Raw genomic sequence first — 13004 nt, forward strand, 5'->3', positions numbered from 1 at the left:
GTTCCATGCTTCATCACATTTTCATTTCCAAAAATCTGGACAGAACAGGGTAGAAATGGAGTTAGACAAGCACTGGGTCAAAACTGGAGGTGTCTCATCAATGAAAAAATAGAAACCTTAAGCAAACACAGCATCAGGTAATATTTAGCCTAAATACAGGGTGACCAAAACGCTATTACAATGTCTAATAAGTCTTAAAAAAATGATATTTGTGTTTTTTAAGATAAAAGGATAGTTATTATGACTTTTTAGTCACTCTGTACATCGGAGAAGCTATTACTATTTCTATAACGCAGTACAGAATCAGGGTAACTCTGTGCTGCTCCAGGACCGACAGTAAAGAGCTCAATTCTCAAGGAGTTTCAGAAAAAAGGACATGGAGATAATCTGCAAAGCAGATAAAGTCAGGACACCTCCCTTGTGAATCTAATTGCTCCATTTTCAAAGCAAAGTGCGCAGTGAGCAGCATTCTGCTCCTTCACTCTGAAGACGAGCAAGTTATTAAGCTCCTAGTGCATTAACTATGTGCTGTTTGCATCACAACATGTAAAGAGAAACACAATACATTATAAAACTACTGCTGTGTTGAACTGCCCCCGCCCTTGCTCTCTGGAACTCCTTCCAGACTCCCTCCACCTTGATCCCTCCCTCCCCTCGATAAAGCTGTACCTCTCCAATTGTATTTTCAGCCATCTTTCCCCCTCTCAGGCTCCCATACCCAAGCTCAGGTGCCCAGCCAACAGTGTCAGTGCTTGGAGACGTCCTTCCAACGTGAAAGGCGCTGTATTAATGTAAATTCTATCGTATTGATGCTTCAATAATTAGGGGGTGTCCTACATTGTCAGAGGGGTCATCCTGCAGTTGAGACTTTAAACTAAGATCCCGTCTACCTGTTTAGGTGCATGTTAAAGATCCCGTGGCTTTATTCAAAAAGAGAAGGGAGTTTCTGTCTTCTGGTGTCAGGCCAACAATTCCACAGATAAAATTAGTCACTCACTTCATGGCTGTTTGTAGGACACCGCTGTGTGCAATTGGCTGCTGCATTTGACCACAATTACACAGTCACTACACTCTATAGTGAATCCTTGAAGTGCTCTGAGGACGATGTGATAAACTGCTGTACTATTAGGATTATTAGTATTGTGTGTGTGTGTGTGATCACACTAAATACCAACGTGGGTTTGGGAGGCTATTTAGCCCTGAAGCTGTGAGCATTGGGAAGATTGCAGGTCAATGTCCTACTCTGTGGGTTATCCGTACCTCAAAGCGCGCCCAATCCCACGATGTGTTCCAGTGTGTCGGTCGCTGCAAGTGTCCAAACTGGATCTCGTATGTGGCGCTGTGACTGTGCACTGTAGTGGGGAACTCCACCTTCAGAAACTGGTGAGCTTCGTGCCACTCCACCTTTAATGGATAAACAATCCACAACAACAACAAATGACATTTACACAGCGCCTTCAACATCGGGAGGACGTCCCAAGGCACTGGACAGTCAGGGATTTGGACCCGAGCTGGGAGCTGGGATCAGGGAGGGTGGAAGGCGGGGAGGGTAGGGGTAGGAGGGTGGCCGAATGCAAAGTCGAAGAGGAGGATCTTGAGGCGTGCTTTGAAGGAGGCGAGGGAGGGAGCGAGGTGAAGTGACTGGGGGATGGAGTTCTAAAGAAAGGTAGAAGACCTGACCACCGGTGGTGGGGCAGGCCGGGCGGGGGACGTGGAGCAGTCTGGAACCTGCTGAGCTGAGGGAGTCACTCTATGGAGACAGAAGCCATTCAGAGACTAACAATTGGCTCACCTCGGTTTTGAACTTCAGGTAGGGACAGCATGCGTCCAGAATGATTTCCTGGCGGATTGTACTCTGATCACTGATGTGGATAGACACCATCACACTTCCCCTGACTCCACCCGAACACACCACCTCCAGCGGTTTCCACACTTGTGAGACTGGCTTCCTAACCAACGCGCACAGTGAGAGGGGGAAATAAAATCACTGTGAGGTTAACACTTCACTGCGGTGTGAACAAACTCAGATTAGTGCCTCACCGACCAGAATTCTATGGAATGAGCAAAATTACATAAACAAGAACAACAACAACTTGTACTTATATAGCGCCCTCCACCCAGGGTAGCGTCTCAGAGCACTTAACAGTGGAGTCCTGTAGCTCAGTGGTTTGAGCACTCGCCTTACAAGCGAGAGACCTGGGTTCGATTCCCGGCCGGGCGAAACGTTCATGGGACTCTGCTGTGCGCAATTGGCTGCTGCGTTTCGCCCACAAAAATGTAGTCAATTCACTTTACAGTGAAGTGTTTTGAGACGTCTAGAAGATGTGATAAGGCATTATATCAAATTCAAGGATTATTATTATAACAGTGGCGGAGCCTGACTCCGAGCCGGGGGTGGGTGGGGAGGTGGCCATAAGCACGGAGGAAGAGGAAGGTTTTCAGGCGGGACTTGAAAAAGGGGAGGGGCAAGGCGGAGGGATTGAGGGAGAGTGTTCCAGAGTTTCGGGGTGTAGTGGCTGACAGCACGACCTCCGATGGTGGGGCGGAGGGTGTGAGGGACGAGCAGGAGCCGGTGCCAGTCGAACAGAGGCGGTGGATTGGAAAGTAAGGAGGTCGGAGAGGGAGGGATTTGCCAGGGAGTGAATGAATTTGAATATGCATTTGAAGTCGATCTGTTGGGTGATAGGGAGCCAGTGGAGCCTGGGCCAGAACTAGTGAGATGTGGGTAGGGAGTTTGGTTCGGGTCAGTATGTGGACGGCAGAGTCTGAATGAGCTGATCTTGTGAATGGTGGAGCTGGGGAGACCGGCGAGGAGTGAGTTGGAGTAATCCAGGCGGGAGGTGACAAACGCATGCACCAGGGTTTTGGTTGTATTTGGGATAAGGTACAGTAAGAGGTGGGCAATGAGGCGTAAGTGGAGGAAGGCGGTCCTGGTCAGGGACTGGATGTGGGGGAGGAAGGACAGCTGGGGGTCAAAACGGGCGCCTAGATTGCGCACCGGTTTGGTGAGTGTGAGAGCCCAGGGAGGTTGAGGAGTTCAGATCCACAGGAGTGAAGACGTTGACGGGAGCCAAGGAGTATGGCTTCCATCTTGTCCATATTGAGCTGCAGGAAGTTTACACTCATCCAGGCCCTGATGTCTGCCAGACAAGCTGATAGAACATCGGGGGAACCTGGAGTTGGTGCTGGAGGCAAAGTAGATGTGGGTTTCATATGTGGAAGTTTACCCGGTGTCTGTGGATGACATCACGAGAGGGAGCATATAAGGAAAAGAAGAGGCCAAGGATGGAGCCTTGGGGTAACCCTGCAGGCGACCGGGCGAGAGCGGGAGGAGAAACCATTTGCCGAGATGAAATGGAGGCGGTTGGTTAAGTAGGACTCGAACAATACGAGTGCGGTCCCAGAGAGACTGGTTGACCGTGTCGGCCAGCGGGGGAGAAGAGGGGGAGTTGAGTGATCAGTAGTTGGGTGGGGAGGGGGGTCGAGGCAGCAGGTGGTGAACTTCATCCGTGTGATTGTGGTTGAGGGGGAGGAGGAGGCGATGGATGGTGGAAAACAGCGTCTTTAGATTGTTGTTGGCCCCCAGGATGACTTTGGAGTAAAGGTCAGTTGTGGCCTATGAAAGGCAGAGGTTGTGGGTGAGGAAGAGCTCGAGCCACAGCTGGCAGTGAATCGTGAGGCCGGATTTCTGCCATTTGCACTTGAGCATCCGGGCACATGGATAAAGATTACACTTGACATTGCATTTCACTTGACTCTGTGAGTTAAAAACTGCTTTTTTTAAATGACTCGCCACTGCACACATAATAAAAGTAATAATCCTTGCATTGATATAACGCATTACCATGTTGTCAAGGCGTTTCAAAGCGCTTCCAGAATATACTGTAAAGTGTAGTGACTGTATGTTTTTGAGGGGAAGTACACAATTAAGGAACAGAAACTGCCCTGGTCAAGGTCACCAATGATATCCTGACCATCTGTGACCAGGGCTCCCTCTGCCTCCTCGTCCTCCTCGACCTATCGGCAGCATTCGATACGGTCAACCACGCTATCCTACTCCACCGCTTGTCCTCCCACCTCAACCTTCAAGGCACTGTCCTTGAATGGTTTATGTTGTACCTTTCTCACCGTCTTCACTTTGTCTCGACGAATGGCTTCTCCTCCACCCCCCGTACTGTCTCATGTGGTGTCCCTCAGGGCTCTGTCCTCGGTCCCCTCCTCTTCACCCTCTATACCCCTCGGTGACATCATCCGCAGACATGGAGTTAACTTCCACATGTATGCGGATGACACCCAACTCTACCTTTCCTCCTCTACTCTCAACTCCACGACCCCCGATGTCCTGACAGCTGCCTGTCCGACATCGAGTCCTGGACGAGAGACAACTTTCTTCAGCTCAACGTGCGCAAAACTGAGGCCCTCCTGATTGGCTCACGTCAGCGCCTCCGCACCTCAGGCGCTGACAGCATCAGCATCCAAGGCCGCACTCTCCACCTCTCAGCCAGTCAGGAACCTCGGCGTTTTGTTCGACCCTGAGCTGTCCTTTCTCCCTCACATCCGCACCACAACTGGCACCGCCTTCCATCACCTCCGGAACATCGCCAGACTACGGCACTACCTCACCCCTCACGCGGCTGAAACCCTGGTTCACGCCTTTGTCACCTCAAGGCCGGACTACGGGAACTCTCTCCTCGCCGGTCTTCCCGCCACCTCCCTCCACACTGCAGGTCATTCAGAACTCTGCAGCTCGTGTACTGTCCCGCACCAGGCTTCGGGACCACATCACTCCCACCCTCGCTCGCCTCCACTGGCTCCCCATCCCCCAGAGGATTGATTTCAAGATCCTCATCCTCACCTACAAGGCCATTCACGGCCTCGCTCCCTCCTACCTCTCCAACCTACTATCCCCCTACCTACCTGCCCGTACCCTCCGTTCCTCTGGCTCTGGTCTGCTCCACGTCCCCCGCCCCAACCGCCCTACCATCGGTGGCCTTCAGCCTCTCAGCCCCGAGGCTCTGGAACTCCATCCCCCAGTGCCTTCGCCGCTTCCTCCCTTTCCTCCTTCAAGGCCGGTCTCAAAACCTTTCTCTTTGACCGTGCCTTCAGCTCCCCTCTCGACTCTCTTCCCCCTCCTCGCTCCCTCCCTTCCCTCCCCTCACCCTGACCATTTCCCCCCTCCTTGCTCCCTCCTTTCCCTCCCCTCACCCTGACCATTTCCCCCCTCCTCGCTCCCTCCCTTCCCTCCCCTCACCCTGACCATTTCCCCCCTGCTCGGGTCATGATCCAACTGTGCAGCGCCTTGGGACGTCCTCCTGACGTGAAAGGCGCTTTATAAATGGAATCTTGTTGTTGTTGTTGTTTCATTGGCAAAGAAACAACAAACATAAATGTAATATAATGATCAATGTAGACATTATGAGACTGATGGAGTTAATGTATTGATCGGTGGCCTTATCAAACCACACAAGGTTATCCACAGGAGCAACTTAAAAAGAACATTCCTTTTTATCCCCAAATAAATTGAAAACACGGCAGTAATCAACCTGACAGCCTGTCACAATAACGGAGCAGAGAATTTGACCAAAGACTCAAACCTGCTCTGTTCTGCAAACAGTGCATGTAAAGCTACTATCCAGTGTCTGTGCCCTGTGAGCTGTGTTTAACAGAGTACAGTAACAGCAAAAAGGAAATTTAAATCATCCAGCTCATCTCATCATCCATCTCCCTTTGAAAGTCTAACCTAATCCTGCGTTTGAACTCGCTCTGGGATCACTATGCACAGAGCGTATAACAGGATCAATGGATTGGGTTTCCCTCAGCATTTTCTCCCTTTTCCCCTGAAGGTGTTTTGACTTCCACTGGAGAACTGGTCCCCTCTGTTACCGTGTCCCATTATTGACCTGTAAACCTAGACTGTGTGAGTGTTGGCAGACAATATGGTGATAAAAGACATCACAGCCAAGCCTGATCCTGGCCTCACCGACACCCACCCACAATCCTCTCCAGCAGACACTTTGTTCGTGCTGAGTTTAGACAGCAGATTGGTGGTGATGTGTGAGGATTCTGGCAGTGGATGTTGGCTGCCAACCTGGGGCAGGGGTCCGGGGAAGGGGTCAGTCCTGGAATCACACTCTTGGCTGCGGTCCCAAAGCTTGCTCTTTGGTGCTCCACAGACCAGCCATGGGCTTCTTAAATGGACTTTTTTTCATTGTAAGCAATGACAAACTTCCTGCTGTTTGTCCAGCCAGGATCACCTAATCCACTCGTGATCTGTGACACGGCAGCCTGGCGGGAAGCTCAGCGTTCCTATCCCCGGAACAGCTTCTCATGGGAAGAGATTCTGAAATACAAACCTACTAACAATAGGTGAAACAATTTCTCCCTGTAATAATAATAATCCTTGCATTTGATATAGTGCCTCATCACGTCTTCTAGACCCCACAAAGAGCTTCACAGAATATGCTGTAAAGTGAATTGACTGTATTTGTGGGCGAAACCCTCAGAATTTTGAACACCTCTATTAAATAATCAAGGTGTTCAAAATTATGAGGGTTTTGATAGAGTAGACAGGGAGAAACTGTTTCCCCTGGTGGGTGGGTCGGTAACCAGGGCACATAGATTTAAGATAATTGGCAAAAGAACCAGAGGGGAGACGAGGAGAATTTTTTTTTTTTTTTTACACAGCGAGTTGTCATGGTTTGGAATGCGCTGCCTGAAAGGGGGTGTAAAAAGGTTCAACACCAGCTTTTAAAAGGGAATTGGATAGATACTTGAAAAAGAAAAAAATTGCAAGGGAAATTGCAATTGAAAAAGAAAAAAATTGGGGAAAGAGCGGGGGAGCGGGACTGATTGGGAGCTCTTCCAAACAACCGGCACAGCCACGATGGGCCGAATGGCCTCTCTGGGCTGTGATATCCTTTGATTCTATGATACTCCTGATGTTAATAAGATTACCTTGTTTCTAAGTGATAGTCCATGACATCCCAGGCATCCCAGTACAGCGGAACATCATCAAACATGACAAACTGGTTACCGAGGCAACCCTGACGAATCGTTTCCCTGAAAATGTAACACATCCGCACATTACTGCAAGGAGTCACATAGACTTTGATGTCATAGGAGGCTGCGACGTGGAGAGAGAAACACTTACAACATTTTGCTTGTTCTTCCAAATAAAACCACAGGCTCCACAGCTCCTTCACTGTGGACTTTCATTGCGATTGCAAGTTTTGGTCTGTACGGGAAATCCGACTGTTTCCTGTGTCCCTGCGGTGTCTGCAGCCTTTACAGACCCAGACTGAGAGCACAAGACTAAACCCCGCAACTATAGACCCATTAGCCTGAATCTCAGTAATAATAATAATAATCGTTGCATTTGATACAGTGCCTTATCACGTCTTCTAGACGTCTCATAGCACTTCACAGAATATACTGTAAAGTAAATTGACTGTATATTTTGTGGGTGAAATGCAATAGCCAATTGCACACCACAGTGTCCTACAAACAGTCGTGGATTTTTAGTGACCATATTATTATTATTATTTTTTGAAAGGGATTATTACCCCCAGAAAAGCGATCCGCCAATCGACTAACAATCAGATTCCTACTGACTGCTGGAGGTGTGTGGAGTAAGGAAACTTGCCCAACATTTCACCCTGCCCAGGAATCGAACCCAGGTCCTCTCGCTTGCAAGTGCTCTAACCACTAAGATACAGGACTCTTATATTGGCTGATTAAATGACAGCCAACACGGGTTCCGGAAACGTTAGGTCTTGTCTGACCAATTTCATAGACTATTTTGAGGAGGTGACGGGTCAAATTCACTGTGGGGGAACCGTATGATGTAGTGTATCTAAACTTCCAGAAGTCACTTGACAAACTACCATATAAAAGTCTCCTTCACAAACTGGGTATCGAGAGCAAGACATGGACGTGGATTCAGAATTGGCTGAAGGGAAGGAAGCCGAGGGTGTTTGTTAGGGGAGCTCAGTCACAATGGGGAGAGTGGGTGCCTCAGGGGTCTGTCTGCACTTGGCCCCTCCTGTTCCGTGTATATATTACTGACCTGGATTCACAGACCCCATGTAAGACAGTTACAGTTGGGGGGAACTGTGCAATCAGAGGAGGCAGCAAAGGTCGTAGAAAGAGAGCTTGATAGGGTATGAAAATGGGTCTGACCCCGAGTCAAGGGGAGACGGAAGGGGGGAGGTGACTGTAAACACGTTCAAAAAGGAAGGTCTTTAGGTGAAATTTGAAGGTGGGGAGGGAGGGGGAAGGCGGATGGTTTGAGGGAGAGAGTGATAGGGTTTCGGGGCACAGTGGCTGAAGGCATGGCCACCAATGGTGGAGCGGAGGGGACGATGGACAAATAGGAGACTGGAACCAGCCGAGCGGAGGCAGCAGGTGGTGGAGTGGGGGCTGAGCAGGTCGGAGAGGGAGGGAGGTGCCAGGGAATGAAACGATTTGAAAACAAATGATAGGATCTTAAAATCGATCTATTTGGTAATTGGGAGCTAGTGGAGTCTGGCAAGTACTGGGGCGATGGAGGGCAAAGACATTCTCTTCATACAAGACACTTTACATTTATATATAACACCTTTCCCATCGGGAACCCATCTCAAAGTGCTTCACAGGCTGGGCAAGCACCCAACCTGCTGGTGGGAGCAGGTATTTTAATAGCTTGTGCAAGCCGATTGCCATCACACAGTATTCTACCTTGCATAACATTGTCTATCAAGGCGACATTATATTTTCCCAGGAGCTTTTTGGCAGCCGGGTACGTGACACACACAGAAACCCATGACCAGGAGGATCCAAAGCAGACAGAGATGAACATGTGTGTGTGGAAGATTCTGTGATTCAATGCTTTAGGAATAACAACAGAATAGTGCGTAGCTAACTGCAACAATTAAGAATAATGGGAATAGTTGGAGTGAAAGAACAGCACCACTTATTTCAGAAACATTTGAAATTTATTTTGTTTTAAACCAGTACCAAAAACATTTCTGTAAGGTTTCTGTATTGTAGTTCACTGTACCTGTTAGAACTCAGGAGCAAAAGTGATGTCAGTCGCCCCATGGAATCCAACTTGACCTTGAGAATTCCATTCTCCATAACTACACAGTCACCTTCCTGTAAAGTAATAATAATAATAATAATAATGATGTGGTCACTTCAATCCACGACTGTTGGTGAGATGCTGCTGTGCACAATTGGCTGCCACGTTTCGTCCACAAAATGTAGTCAGTTCACTTTGCAGTATATCCTGTGAAGCGCTTTGAGACGTCTCGACGACGTGATAAGGCGTTGTATTAAATGCAAGGATTATTGTTATTATTATTATTAACAGACGTGTAGTGAGTGGGTAGGGATTAGACAGTAGAACAAAGAGAGAGATAGCAAGAGGGTTAGGAATGTAGAAAGAGTGACAGAGAGGGCTGGGGATCAACGGGAGGGAAGGAATTGGAGAGGGGGAAGAAAAGAATAAAGAGAGCAAGAGAAAGGGACAAGGCGGTGTGGAGAGAATAAAGTGAGAAACAGAGAATAAAGAGTCAAGAGATATAGTGAGATTGTCAGGCAGCACAGAGAGAGAGAGAGAAAAAAGAGTGTGAGTGAGTGTGAGGGTCAGGGAGTAGAAGAGAGAGAGAGAGAGAGGAGAGAGTGAGAGGATTAGGGAGCAAAAGAGAGAGAGTGACAATGGGGGTCAGGGAGTAAGAGAGAGAGAGAAAAAGAGAAGAGAGTGAGAGGGTCAGGGAATAAAAGAGGGAAAGGGGGGGGTGGGGGAAGGGAGTAAAAGACAGAAAGAGTGAGAGAGACCGGGAGTGAAAAGAGAGCGCGGCATGGAGCACAGAGAGAGCAGATGAAGCCAATATGTTAATGTACCTGTGGAGTTACAATGACTGGATGTTTTGGGACGAGAGGTTTGATGACTGTAGCGAAACCCACACTAGGAACAGTTACGAGAGCTGTAAATAACAGAATAAACAACTCAGTCTCTGTATAATCACAATAAAATGTGCCTTAGCTCCTCACAGCACATGGTGTTTCATAGTTTACAGCACAGAATCCATTGTGGATTTTTTTAGTCAGCCGGTGTCTGACAGATGTGGAAACACATTGCTGTGATGCTAATGAGCAGCAAAGCCAACCTCCTACACATAGAAAAGTCGCTGTGTCCAGAATGGTACACTCTCACTCTCCCTGGAGGGAAGCATCCTGCTTACCTAATTACTTAATTCTGGAGAACATGTGACATAGTTCAAATGATTGTTGAAAATGATGAGGGGTTTTGACAGAGTAGATCAGGAGAAACTGTTTCCTCTGGTCGGTGGGTCAGTAACCAGGAGACATAGATTTAAGATAATTGGCAAAAGAACCAGAGAGAGATGAGGACATTTTCTTTACTCAGAGAGTTGTCACGGTCTGGAATGCACTGCCTGAAATGGTGGAAACAGATTCAATACTAACTTTCAACAGGGAATTGGAGAGGAACTTGAAAAGGAAAACTTTGCAGGGATTTGGGGAAAGAGTGGGGGAGTGGGACTGATTGGGTCGCTTTTCCAAACAGCCAGCACAGGCACGATGGGCCGAATGGCCTCCTTCTGTGCTGCAATATTCTTATTCTATTCTACGATACAGGGAGAGAGTTTCATCTATATTAGGAGTAAGAGGAGAATCAGGAGAAGGAGAGAGAACAGTTATAAACTTGTACACCAGAGTACAATTAATAGTATTTTGCAACTGACTGTCAGAACATGTGCTCCTGTTTCAAGACGTTTCACTTGTTTTTATATGAAAGGCAATATATCAGTAAGTCATTGATATCACAAAAAGCTGTCTCTCCTGGTTTCCCTGAGATGGGCACTCCTTTACAGCTATTGCTCCACTTGTATACCCAGCTATGCTTGTGATTAACTGGGACACAGGGTGTAAACTCTCTAATTAGAACCGACTACACCCGAAACTCAGTCACTCTCTTCCTCAATCCCTCTGCCTTGCCCTGTCCCTCCCACATTCAAATCCCACCTAAAGACCTTCCTTTTTGATTGTGCTCACAGTTACCCACCCCCCAACCCTCTCCCCCTGGCTCGGGGTCAGACTCCACCACTGTGAGGGGAGCTGTGCAAATGCAAGCTGTTGTTGTTGACTGAACTACATGTACCGAGAACCTCCTCCCCTGCTAGTCGAGGCATTGAGACGACCTCAGTGCGTTCCCACGACAAGGTGTTGAGCACGTTACTGTTGCTGCTGCTCTCCTGGGCAGACACCCCCAGCAGACACTGAATGGCATCTTTCAGCAGCTGATTCCCGCTGCTCCGGATCTCTGGACAATTAAGCAGAAAAAATAAAGGTTTAATTGCTATTCACACTGGAGCCTTCCTTGTTCCTTCCATACAGACCGTCCCACTCCCACGCACAGCAGGCTCCGCACTGCTCCACGTCCCGCTTCCCCCACTCAGCCCGGCCCACCATCAAAGATCCGGCCTTCAGCCTCTCTACCACCGCCCTTTGAAACTCCATCCCACAGTCCCTTCGCCTCGCTCCCCCCCTTTGCCTCTTTTAAGGTCCGTCTCAAGACCTTCTTCTGGGACCATTAGAACTAAATAGAGCAGTCAGTGCAAGGTAACACATTTTACAGATGTAGGGTAATTGTGAAATCAAAGGAGGCACTCAAGGTCTTGAAAAGAGAAATCAGCACGGAATGCACCTCGTCTGATTACTGATAAATCAAATTCAATGCAAATTAAAGATTACTGCTTGTAGGAATTACAATTTAAGGCATATTTATTATATGGCAGAGTCCTGTAGCTCAGTGGTTAGAGCACTCGCCTCGCAAGCGAGAGACCTGAGTTCGATTCCCGGGAGGGCAAAACCTTGGGTAAGTTTCCTTGCTCCACACGCCTAATAATAATCCATCAAGAAAAAAACAATAATAAATTGGTCATTTCAATCCATGACTGTTTGCGGGACGCTGCTGTGCGCAATTGGCTGCTGTGTTTCACCCACAAATATACAGTCAATTGACTTTATAGTGTAGCCTGGGAAGCACTTTGAGACTTCTGGAACATGTGATAAGGCACCATATCAAATGCAAGTATTATTATTATTATTCCTGTTTGAATGTGCCTTCAGCCACCCTCCTACCCGTTCCCTCCACCCCTCCTGATCCCAACCCCCAGCTCGTGTCTAACTCCTTGACTGTCCAAGGACTTGGGACGTTCTCTTGATGTGAAAGGGACTGTGTAAATGTAACTTGTTATTGTTCTTCTTTGAACAATCTGTTGCCAGGAAATTAATATAAACTGATGGTACAATCTTAAAGGGGGTGAAGGAACAGAGAGACCTGGGGGTCATACAGTAAACCTTTGAAGGTGGCCGGACAGGCCGATAAAGCTGTTAAAAAAGCATACAGGATACTGGGCTTTATAAATAGGGGCATAGAGTACACAAGTCAGGAAGTTATGATGAACCTTTATAAACACCGGTTAGGCCTCAGCTCGAGACTGTGCTCAGTTCTGGGCCCCACACTTTGGGAAGGATGTCAAGGCATTGGAGAGGGTGCAGAGGAGATTGACCAGGATGGTACCAGGAATGAGGGACTTCAGTTATCAGGAGAGGCAGAGAAGCCGGGATTATTCTCCTTGGAGCAGAGAAGGTTAAGAGGTTAATAGAAGTTTTCAAAATGATGAGGGGATTCAATGCGGTGAACAAGGAGAAACTATTCCCACTGGCAGGTGGGTCGGTAACCAGAGGAAACCCATTTAAAATAGTTGTTAAAAGAAACAGAGGGGAGGGGAGGAGAAATGTTTTCACACAGCGAGTTGTTGGGATCTGGAATGCAGTGCCTGAAAGGCTGGTGGGAACCGATTCCATAACGGCTTTTGAGAGAGTAGATAATTATTTGGGGAGGACATGTTTTGCAGAGCTATTGGGAGAGCGCGGGGGAGTGGGGTTGATCAGGGCTATGGGGAGAGCACGGGGGAGTGGTGTTGATCAGGGCTATG

General features: G+C 48.2%; 1 protein-coding gene and 1 non-coding gene across 2 annotated transcripts in view; one reads left to right on the forward strand and one right to left on the reverse strand.

The window, feature by feature from the left end:
- man2c1 (mannosidase, alpha, class 2C, member 1) overlaps window positions 1-13004 on the reverse strand; it is a 63660-nt gene that overhangs the window by 9582 nt on the left and 41074 nt on the right. The window contains exons 16-21 of the mRNA XM_042342993.1: window positions 11162-11323; window positions 9883-9965; window positions 9038-9132; window positions 6955-7059; window positions 1793-1949; window positions 1261-1404 (exon numbers count right to left, since the gene is read on the reverse strand). Of these exons, the coding sequence (XP_042198927.1) occupies window positions 1261-1404; window positions 1793-1949; window positions 6955-7059; window positions 9038-9132; window positions 9883-9965; window positions 11162-11323 (746 nt within the window). The remainder of the gene's footprint in view (window positions 1-1260; window positions 1405-1792; window positions 1950-6954; window positions 7060-9037; window positions 9133-9882; window positions 9966-11161; window positions 11324-13004) is intronic.
- trnav-uac lies at window positions 2150-2221 on the forward strand. Its single transcript has one exon. It is a non-coding gene; the product is annotated as a tRNA-Val (tRNA).

This window comes from Callorhinchus milii, unplaced genomic scaffold (genome assembly GCF_018977255.1).
Source record: "Callorhinchus milii isolate IMCB2004 unplaced genomic scaffold, IMCB_Cmil_1.0 Scaffold22, whole genome shotgun sequence".
Lineage (NCBI taxonomy): Eukaryota > Metazoa > Chordata > Chondrichthyes > Chimaeriformes > Callorhinchidae > Callorhinchus > Callorhinchus milii.